Source organism: Aythya fuligula, chromosome 17 (assembly GCF_009819795.1).
Source record: "Aythya fuligula isolate bAytFul2 chromosome 17, bAytFul2.pri, whole genome shotgun sequence".
Taxonomy (NCBI): domain Eukaryota; kingdom Metazoa; phylum Chordata; class Aves; order Anseriformes; family Anatidae; genus Aythya; species Aythya fuligula.
In genome coordinates, this window is record NC_045575.1 from 14,451,826 (window position 1) to 14,463,868 (window position 12,043).

The 12,043-nt window shown below is 37.0% G+C and overlaps 1 protein-coding gene across 3 annotated transcripts in view; it reads right to left on the minus strand.

Annotated features, from left to right (window-relative positions):
- Positions 1-12,043, minus strand: part of TMEM132C (transmembrane protein 132C) — a 220,465-nt gene that overhangs the window by 53,669 nt on the left and 154,753 nt on the right. For all 3 annotated transcript variants that reach the window (XM_032198962.1, XM_032198963.1, XM_032198961.1), the window contains exon 4: positions 8,047-8,230. In XM_032198962.1, the coding sequence (XP_032054853.1) occupies positions 8,047-8,230 (184 nt within the window). The remainder of the gene's footprint in view (positions 1-8,046; positions 8,231-12,043) is intronic.

Sequence of the window (12,043 nt, forward strand, 5' to 3'; positions counted from 1 at the left end):
ACATCCTCAGTGCTGAGAGTCTGGCTGAATAATGAAGTTTGAACTAAAAGCTGGGTAAGGCAAACATGCATCTAATAATAAACCAAAGGTGAAAAGTTGCTGGGTATTTTAATCCTTGGGGTAGCTCATTATAACATTGAGTCTTATAAACGTCCTGGTGATTTTTATTTTTTCCCCATGCTCACTCATTACCTTCCATTATAGTAAAGTCTCCTGGTTGTCTAGTTAGTCTCTCTGCCAAGCTATAGCACCTCAGGATCTCATTAATTAGGGTCCAGTCTAAACAATTCATAATTCTGCTAGGTATTTCACCTGATGGTGAAGTACCCCCCAGAAACATCAAAACTTTCCTTACAGATCAAAACCATAATTAAAAAGTTGATAATTAACAGATTTTTTTCCTGTTTTTCAGTATGGGTCAGAGTTAACCTACTTAATGGTTACATTGGCTGAGCACACACTGTGTTTGCAAATATCCCTGCTCTGCTCTGACAGTCACTGCTCATCCCAGCATCTCAATAAGTGATAGCATGAGAAGGTGGAGACTATCTTATTCTCTAGCCTAAACCACAAATCTTTGTCATCTGAAATAAATTTGGGCAGTGTCTGGACTTGCATTTATCAGTTAAGATGATTGATAGCTAAAGCTAATGAAAGAGCATTAGTTTAGACAAGAAAAAAAAATCCAACTAAGATATTAACTTTCACAGGAGAAGGCATTATCTGGCAAACAAGAATCCTCCTCCAGCTCTGCCAGCAACTCATGAACGAACTCTGTAACATTCTCTGTTCTTCCTTCTCCTTTCCCATTTCATCCAAATCCCCCACAGCAGAACTGCAGTGCTGCAGGAGAATCAGAATCAGGCACAGCACTTGCCTCCCACTGTGCGCCATGGATGAACCCTGGTGAATCACCTATTTCACACCACAGCCTTACAAGATAGCAACTTCTCCACCTTTAAATTCCAAATCTGTTTCAGCTGCAAACTTGGACAGAATGTCAGCCTCAGAAAGCAGTCTGCTGCCACTGCTCAGTAGTGCTTCTCTTCCCAACATCTGAGCTGACAGTGAAGGCAGCAGTGGAGGGCACATATGATGAATACAGTCCTTAGCAGACACAGCATCAAAACACACAGCCCCGTACTGTTCTTCTCAAGCACTATCATCCGGGGCCAAAACTCAGTTTCTGCTGGCTCATTATTATGTCTCTGCTCACATGCATGTGGCAGCTGTGAAATTGACTTTGTGTTTACATTAAACAATCAGAATTTTAATCAGCTGTCATTTCAAATATAAACTGTTACTTAAGATGTCTTCTTCTGATAGACTGGTATCATGAACCTAAGCCAATACTAACAGCAGCCCCTATATCTAGCCCAATATATCATAAGTACAAAACAATCTCCAGGCTTGGCAATTCCCACAATGCAGTGCCATGAACCAATACCAAGAAATCTGCAGCAGAATGAGGACTTAGATAGGTTCCAATGCTGAGAAGCAGCATAGAAGCATCCGGCACTGTGCCATGTTGTCAGAAGAAAGAGACCATGACCAGAAGACTTCTAATGTGCACGACGGATTAGCATCAAGGACAGACAGGCTGGGGAATCTCAAATCTTTACTTCCTGCTTCATTAGGATGTAAATGTGGTGTGATGTCTGGTGTCTCTGTGTCCATACTTTGCCCTTCGTGGAGCTCGGTTTATCCACCTTTGAACACCTTGAATTTCATCATCTTGACTTGTGGACTGAAAATTTTCTAGAGGAGATTCTGACCTGCCTGTCATTTGCCTATGCAGCATTTAGGTATTACCATAACAGTAAAAGTCCAGTAAATGAGTCGCTGGCTGTTTTACTGCACATTCTGGCTGATCTGCAAAGTTTTGTTTGGTTCACAGGATTTCTCTCTTGTCAAGGCTGAGCAGCATATATATTAAGCCTTGTATTGATATCTCTCTACTACAGGCGAAGGAATTGGCCAAAAAATACAAACAATCTCTATATGGCAGAGATATTTTATAGAACACTTTAAAAATCTGGATGCTGGTGGGCTCCACCTCTCCCCAGCTTTTTAAAAATCCCCAAGTAATCTATTCAACAGCATTGTCAGATATGAGGGATGCTGAAAGAGGAAATTATGTATGCTGTTGTGCTGCATAGAAAATGACATATAACTTGATCCAGTGGAAAAAAAGTAATTCCAGCCAGCTGAGATAGCCTTATTGATCTATTCTCATTTCCTGCAAAAGGTAGGAGTGAATGTGATCATAGCAAAGAAAAGGAAAACAGAAGCTAGAATCAAAAGTACAGTGGCTTTAGAAATGATGACTGGGACTTAAAAGGGACTATTAAATTGAGCCATTTTAAGTTCTTCATGTTGTTTGCAACTTCTGACCAAGTTAGAATCAATGGACAATAGTACAAAAGTTCTTTTTTTTTTTTTTTTTTTTCCTTCACACTTTTGTTTCCTGATGGGTAGACAACAAAAGAGAAAATTCTGATCTGATAAGATCGATCGATATGCATAGTAAGTCACAGCTCAACACATTATGTGACAGAGCCAATTTACAAGCAGGTATGCGGGTTCCTGAGTTCATCTGGTATAAATATAGAGCAATGACACAAACTTTAGTGAAATTATATCCACTGTAAACCTAAAGAGAAGGAATGCTACCCTCATTTAAACAACTGTAACCTACCACGAGGGAAATGGTAGGCATATAAGTGATCTGGGCTACTGCTTCTGCCATAGCATCAGAAGATTTTAAGTCTGGTCTCTCACTGAGAACACAGTCCTGTAACTAAACTCCACAAATTTTTACTTTTGTTAGTATTTCTAATAGTAACAGGATAGTTTTACATGAAAAAAAATTGTTTTGTGTTAAAAGTATTTATTTGATGTGATTCATAATTTAATTATCTGAGACAATACTTACCAGCTAAAAAGTTTAGTATGTAGATTTTCTGTTAGTTTGCTTACAATAAGCAAACTGGGAAATGGATGTGTTCAGATAGCCTCAGATTTTGCCCTTTGGAAAACTCCTGAACCGTATGACTCCTAGCTGTGCCTGTTGTCTCCTGCATTGTTCAAGACTCAAAGACTAATGGGAGTGAGAATCCTGCACTTCCATGACCTTGAAATAGATGGAGCTTTATGGTGTGAAATTGCAGACTGTGCAGAGAGAACTCTATTTATTTAGGTCCATATTTTAAAATGTAGTATAGTGACTTAGTTTCCCTTCATTGCAATGAAATACCTTAAAAAATCTTTATCATAGGGAATGGTATACATATAAGTGTATATAAAACAACTGTTGCCTTGCAAGCTAAATTTTCAGTGTTTTAATGGAAAGCAAGTTAACAAGGATACACAAAAATGTCAAAAAGCATTTTTGTCTGAGTCACAGCCCTTTGTCTTAAATGGCTAGACATCTAGTGAAATGAATTCTATTCACTTCTGCAGCAGATCCATCATTACACTGAGTTCTGAATGTAAAGAAAGGCACTTGGAAACCAAACAACTCACTACATAGCAAAAAGTATGTGTGGAACTGTGTTGCTTAATGATAAGCAGAGGAGACTCTCAGCTCCATGTTACTGCTAGGTATGCCAGGGTATTCTGTGTAAAAAATTCTCAAGTTGGATTAAAAAAAATTGAAATTGGATTAACCAGCAACTATTATGAAAAGAAAATATGCAGTTTACATCACTAGAAAGGCAGGGTGTGTAGGAACAACTGATATCTTTTATTAGACCCACTGATTCTGTTGGGAGAAAAGACAAGCTTCTAAGTGTGTGGGGTGTGAAACAGCAGCAACCGCACACACGTATGCCTGAGAACGACTCCAACTTGAATTTGTTTGCAAGCAGTTCTCAATGGATTATAGGGTCATATGAATGAAGCCTGAAAGACCTACCAGAAGAGTATTAGAGTCATTTTAAAGAGGAAAAATGCATGGATGAGCAAGTTACATGGCTTCCCACGGTGACAAATGTCTTTTGGAGTACATTCAGACAAGAACTCTGCTTCTGACATCAGGTTTATACTTCAGCACTTTAAATACCTGGATTTCATGCAAGTCACAGTTAGAGATAAACTAATTCAGAAAGAGTTTATCTATATGATTAAGGACTACTACTGCAATTCCATACACAGGAACACAGATTGTCTTGCATAAACACTAAACCTCTGATTCATCAATCTATCTTCCAAAAGGAGTTATCCTTCAATACCAATGTGCCTTACTGGCATCAAGAAATGAACTTTTAAATAAGTCTTTTACCTGGTTCTATCCCAAAGCAAAATTTAATGGTATTAAAATCTGTATTATATGCTTAAAGCATGAGAAGAAATCTCTTGCTTGATTTTCTAACACATGGTCTAGTGTTTAACACAAATATATAGACTACTTCGTTGAGATTCATGTGTGCATGCATGCTACAAATGTGATCAATTTTCTTTTTCTTTTTTTTTTTAATCTAGTCAAGTGGCAAAATCGATATAGTTGGCTGCATTTGCACATGACAGGATAGAAATTTGAGGAAAATGGGGGAAGTAAATTAACCAACCTTGTACACCTTAATTGGTAAGTTCTGAGGTTACTTGTGATTAATTGAAGAGGTTTTCAAAAGCTGCTTAGCAGATAATCAAGCTCCTATGAAAGCACTTTTCTAATTGATCCTGCGACAAGTAACATGAAATCAGAAATGCTTGAATAGCACATGACTCAGACAGTAGATTTTCTCTACTAGAAGGTTCAACCTTTGCAATAGATTTTTCCTGTCAGCAAACAGTGGGATATATTTTGCTTTATATGATATTTTTATTTTCTTATTTAACTGCCCTAATTGTTGAATTTTACAAGCCTGAGTTTCAGTATCTGTAGTATTTTGCAGCTGTTGTGATTTAAGTAAGTGAGGTAAGGAATCTGAAGGAGGGGTTGTGTGCCTGAAATAGCATCTATCTTCATCTGTATCAGTTGGTCTAATATGTGACATTACCTTTTAAGATGTCTTGCTTCTGTTAATTATTGCTACTCAATGATGGAAATATAGAAAACAAATTTAATCTCATCTTTTGATGAGAACCCTATGCAGCCTGCATGAAAGGTACAAGGAGTGGATGGTTACACCAAGTGTCATACTCAACATTTTGATAAAGTACTACATATGTGTGATGAGGATCCATTTTTGATGCATCATTCCCCACAGTACCTACAGTACATACTTAAATAAATTATAAATAAATTCTCTTATTTGAGAGTTAGAAAGCAAGAGAAGTGGTTAGAATTACATTTTCTTTACTTTTTTTGTCTCATTTTTCTCTCTAAATACCTTGAATGGTGAAATGTCCTCCAAAATTACTCAGATTAACTTCTGAGCACAGGAAATATACTTACCTGAAATTTACATCTCTCTCTCTCTTTTTTTTTTTTTTTTTCCTGGGAAAAAAGTTACACTTATTCTCAGCCCAGCAGCTTTGATATTTCTCTTATTCATTTTATTTCACTGTTGCATTAACTGTAGCAGCATCACTGTGTTGCTGCTTCTTATTTGTACATACTACTTAGCTGCACACTTAGGCACACAGCATCTGGATTCTACAAAAATCCTCTCTTTTGATTTTATGATTAATTTCTACTGATTTTTTCAGCAGCTGCATCCTACAACTTGCTCTACTGATCCAAAATCTGTAAGGCTCTCTTAAAATTTTAGGCTCAGTTCTTACTGGCAATGTTTCTTTAATCTCTTTCAATCCAAAATATTGTAGCATCAATTCCACTAATCTTTTGAAGGCACTCTTCTTTTTCATCTTCTTTTTGTAACATACTCAGTCATAGGCCAATAAAGGATAAAAGATCCTTTTTGTTTCATAAGTTTCAGCATTTGGAATGGCTCACATGAGAGATGCTTTACTCTGTGAGTCACAGACAACCATTACGTCATTATCAAACCACACAAAGGTTTGCTGCTTTCATCTCCAGAAGACTGACCAGGACACCCATCAGACCAATGGCAGAGACTCAATCAGATCTTGGAAATCCCACATCCTAGTCCAGCACAATAGCAATGGCTCCTTCTTCACACCCACACCCCCCTCCCTTTCTTTTTTTTTTTTTTTTTTTTTTTAGAGGGCCAACTCTATGAACTCTGAATGACAGATTTTACTTTTGATGTTAGCAGTGTTGCTATAGGAACACTCCATGCTTAAATCAATATAATCCTCTCTACCCTCTAGAGGATTTATGAAGCACACTTGCTGATAAACACTGAGATCTAATTTCTGTGCACAATAATGTGCTGTTGCTTTACAGTGTGTAGTTGAGATAAAGAATGTGGTCTGACTTCTCAGTAGATACAGTATCCCCCTCTCTCTTTTCAGTGTGGCTCTTGTTTCTGAACAGGAGAATTGCCAGGTAATCAGCTCAACTAGCGATTAATGCCTAAATGAAGAAAGCACCCTGGCTGGATCTGCAGCCTTAGCTAACAGAAAACTGTGAAAATTCCCTTTATCTACTAATATCCTGCAAGCAAATCCAATTTTGCACTGGCATCTCACCCAACTGGATTCTTTTTACACAGTATATTTTGGCTCCAGCCAAATGTTATCACAAAGTACGGAAATGAGATAAATAAACACAAGAAAGCTTTGCAAAGAGAAAGGTTTAATGATTTCATTGTTTGAACTCTTTGAAAAACCCACAGTACATCTGCTGGGAATAAAGGATCTCACCTTATATGATTTATACCTGACAAAATTCATTAATTTACACCTCCAGTTCTTAAAAGAACCCTTGTAAGTGGATTAATTTTAATATAGAATAGACATAAGTCTTGGCATAAAGCTTGAACCTTTTATGCAAGTGCAAAGGCATTAGACCCTGTCATGAGATATTAAGAAAATCTTGATTCCCTCAGGAATGGAATATAGAAAGAAGCTAGTGAATTCTTTCAAAAAAATGGACAAGAAAAAGATGTTAAGTCCACTAGTAGATGGATGTCTGCCATTTGGTAACGGAAGCTACAGAAGGTACCTATTCTCAAAATAAAACCTGACTAGAAAAGACTTCCTTATGCGCATTTTCAGCCTTTAGAAGAAAGAAGTTCAAATATGTATTCCCTGCTCAACTCCAACAATAATGAGGACAATTATTTTCTTCTCAGATCTGGAATGCAGCACAGGTTTTCTGCTGACTTAACAGAGTTTGGATCAGGAAATTGCTGGGCATGACCTCATTAGTTATGAGCAGCAGCTTCACTCTTCAAAGGGGAAGAATATATTGAAGACCAGGACTTCCAGGAAATAATGCTCATCTAATTATCTGCTGCAAACCATAGAACATTGTTCAAAGAAAAGGATGCCAGGATTCTAACACCACAATTATTCACAGGAGAGGCAAAATTCACAAATGGGGTGGATATGTCTAACTTTTCTTCCAAATCCTGATCTCTACCATTGAGTAACAGTAGCACTTCCAGTTCCTCTGTTTAAGTGACTCTTGATCCTGTTCTAGGTATCTGTCAGTTTTGTGCCTCTCCCTTTCCTGAGGTTCAGGATGTGTAAAATCAGTGCTCAGAGCCTACTTCAGCATGTACACAGGCTCTTCAACAACTAGGGAAATGGCCAGCAAAATTAGAATCAGCCTCAGCCTACTGAGGACCAAGCAACTTATTCTTTAGCAAAAGGTACTCAAGGGACCTTGCAAGTTCAAACTGTATAACAAAAAATTAGAAATGGGTAGTTAAATCTACCTGGCTGCGTGCTGCCAACTTGTAGCCTGGAGGGAACTGTTCATGACAAAAATTCAAGATTTAAAGTCTGAGAGAGATTTCTAAAGTGGTAGCATCCCTTTCTTCTATGGTTTGAAATTGTGTGACATCTATGAACTATTAAACATGGGCATGATTTTAGCAAGTCATCCTATAATGCTATAAAATGGGAGGCAGGGCAGAGAACCCTCCTTTGCAAATCTGTCTGAGGCCTGGTGTGTGTTTTCTCAGACCAGATACAGATCAGATGGAGCAACATGCTGAAACAGTTTCTTACCATTGCCAAGGGAACAATTCCAACAAGATCCTTTTGGCAGATGAAGATTTCAGACAAGGTTATGTCTGTTGTCCCTTTCCGAGGGTATTCCACCTGCCAGGTGATGGGCTGCGTTCCAGAAAGGCTGCTGAAACTGGCTATTTCAAAGTTCATCTGCACGACCTCATTGAATAAACTGTTACTTCTGAAAGAGGAAAACAGGGAAAGGCAAGAGCTATTACTTTTGCTGAGGATGGCAAATGAGGTGAATCACATTAGCTACTAGAAAATGCAGCCATTTATATGCAGATATAACACAAGTCCCCTTCCAATCCACAACTTCTTCAGAGTATACAAAGTGAAATTATTCAAAATGGGTCAGGTGAACACTATGAACACTATGTGGAGGAATAAAACCCAGGATTTTCTGTCTGATGAAAGAAAAATATACTTACTCCATTATATGTTTATTATAATCTTTGTAAGTATAATTCAACCCTTCTACGAGATGGATTTGACCCCTATCAGCCAAACTTAAGCCCAGTGTAGTTTATGATGACAAAGAGCCCAGAATTAGCCCAGACAAAAAGACAAACAAGATTCATTGTACATCTCTGTCATCAAATTTGTATAAATCCTTAGCAACAAAACTCAGTGTAACTGAAGTAGATATATGCAGCACAGCAGCCATTAAAAAAAATGAACATGGCTAAATGAAATGGCAGAATGAAGAGAATATTTTAAGCTTAGAAGTATGTTCTGGATATTCAAAACCCATGCAACTGAAACCAAACAGAAAGAACAAAGCTATGGCAAGTAAAATATATCCTAACATCAGGAAACGTAAGATAATTTGAATAACAAACAGGAGAGACAGGCTGAAATTCTTTCTTTCACCTTAAATTTCTTTAACGTAATCAGAAATAAAAATATATGAAAGAAATTTGCTAGACTATCTGCTAGTTTATTTAAATAAAAAAAAAAGATAAATTATATGCATCAGAAAATATGCATTAACTTTTGCAGTGCTTTCCACATGTCTTTCCATATCAAAGAAAGTTCTGCTATTTCACAGCATAGTATTTCTACCAAACCCTATTACTATTACTTTCAAATAACTTCAATAATTACTTTCAAATAATTTCAATGTAATAATTTCAAAAGTAAGGGAAAGATGGGCATCTTCCTAGCTTCAGTAACCCATTTCCACCTTCGTCACGCCTTTGGATGTACTCAGCAAAAAACAGCTTCAATTTTTCCCTCTGATTTTTTTTTTTAAATGTACAATAAACAAAGGTCCATTTCTGAGAAAATCTGTCAAGAACTGATCATGTACAAAGCACTTATATTCTCAAATGCTAAACTTTCTTTTTACCTCTTGAACAGAAATCACCATTTTATTACTTAAGGCATGTTTTGTGCTTTACTTTGCATGATTACTTTGAAAGTAAATGTGTTCCCTTGATAATTATTATTTTGATTATGAGATTTCATTTGGATGGCTTACTCTGAAAAGTTTTAATACTGCCTAATGCTTTACATTTATTTCCTTGCTGTCTTGCTGTTTTTTTTTTTTTTTTTTCTCTCTGTAAAAAGAGAGACATTGTAACACTTTTGCGATCGTGGCATACTTCCTCCATGCATTTAAAGAGTGGTTTTATGTGGTAATGCAATAGATGGATGGGTTTAGCAATTCATAACTCAAGACTGGCCTATTCCCTTTTGAAGAGTTCCTACTAAATAAATCTTAGAGCTTGTAAACACAAGGCAACTGTGATAACTGTAGTTTACACACTTCTGGGACATCTCTAAATGAATACATACTGGATTGAATTTTGTAATTTATTTGAAAGCATGATTATATGCAAAGGTATCTGAATCACCTGAGCTACAGCGTTAATTTAGCTCTTAAAGACACCATTATGTCTTAGATTAATGACACCTGAAAGGCCATTATTTTCACCATTTCTAGATCTGATGCTTAGTAACTGACAGAGAAAAAGGTTTTACTTTTGATTGACAATCTCAGTGCTTTCACTTATGTTAAATAGGGAATAAATTTTTGCACATATCAGAGACGCTCTAAGAGTGAATATATGTCTGGAAAGTTTCCCTGATCAGAAAGTGTACAATTCTCTAAATAGCTTCTGAGCAGATGTGAAATGTGTGTCTTTCCAACAAAATCACACAACTCTGCTAGTAGGACCAGAGAGCAATAGGTGGGAAGTTACAGGCGGGAAAGAGCTTATTTCCAACCAGCCCGTTGATTCCTGATGCATTGCCATAGGTGAGGGCTGATCAACTCCTTCTGGCTCTTAGCTCTTGATTTACACCACCTATTTTTCCTTGTTACTTCATTTTCCAAGAGTTGCCTGGAGTTCTGCTCATCAACTGTCTATACTGCTTACCTGCAGGCACACACTTGAGCCTGGCTTTGAGCTCTCCAGCAGAAATACCCGAAGAAAAACTTTGGGTATGCTGTCTTTATTAAACATTTGATGGCACACTTAACTCCAATGTGGACAGATCACAGCCTGCTCTAGCAGCTGTTTCTAGGTATCCACACATCTTTGTCATGATGTCCAAGGAAATATGAGGAGATTACATCTGTTTTACATAATTCCTGACCTCACCTGCAGTATGGCAGTGCTATTTCATGCATCATGAACCTTACCTCATGTAGGCTACAGTGCACACTTACACACTTCCACTTCCCCATTTGGGAAGTGCTCCAGAGATTAAGTAGAAGACAGGGATTAGTCGGCTCTCAGTGTAGACATAGTTTCTCTAAGTTACTGTCTCAGGATGCTTATTCCATATTTCATACATATATAAATATTCTGTAGTTCATATGTGAAAGGGTTCTAGTCTTATTCCAGCCTGATAATACCCAGAGGATTCTAGTACATCTTTTGGTTTTTATATTATATTATTTTATATTATTATATTTATTATATTTATATTATAAGACTATGACACATACAGACTTGGATTATTGTAATCAAAGAAAATTTCAACATTTTTCATCTATTATACAAATAAACACACTCATTTGGAGTGCTGCGTGGCAAACTACAACTGTAATGTAAATCACACTTGATTACTACTATCTTAGTTGCATTCTCATCGATGTTACTTTACTAGAACAAAAAGAAACAGCCTGTATCTCTAAAAAGCACTAACTCCACCATAAGAAAGTCTTACAAAAACTGGCTTCCTTTCTCCCAAATGTAGAATTATAAGAATCACTCCTGCAGCACTGACAGTTACATCTGCCACTTTGTGATCTTCTTGGGCTAAAATGAGGGATTTATTGCCCATGCTCTATTTATATACCATCTGTTGTAGACGGTCTTGAGGGTCAGACACTTCTAAATCTCTTCTCCACCACACTGTAGATATAGCAATCTCAATTTTGCATACAAGGAATGAAGGAGAGGCTGTGACACACACAAAGTCATGTGGCAGACTGTTATAGGGTAAGGAAGCGCTCTGTGATTTTCCAAATCTCAGGAAAACCACTGCATCATCATTACATTATCAATGGAAATGAGAACCATAGCACTTGTTTCTAGTCTTAAATGGTCTTCAGTGTGTGAATTTTAAATTTCAACACCATTCAGTACATGAAAAGTCTTTTTGATAACTGCTGAGCTATTCTGTAGAAGAAATCACTGCTATTTCCATTTACAACACTGCCTCAAACACCTGCTTAATTTCAGTTTCCAGTTCTCATTGAGCACTTTGGCTATCCCAGCCAAAAATCTTCTTGGCCTAGCAAACAGGCAGGCTTCTTCCCAAAGTATCAGACTCTAATGGTAGATATCAAAAATAGTACTAAAATTTTTGTACAGAATTCTCTAAAACATTGCTTAAATATTTCTTCTGTAAGATACACGGCACAGTAGCCAAAAATACATATGGAACAAAATAAAGTTTTTTTTGGTACTTTCTCACGATGACCTGCATAATTATTTCAATGCCTGCATTTGTAAGTAACGCACCCATCTCTTTATAC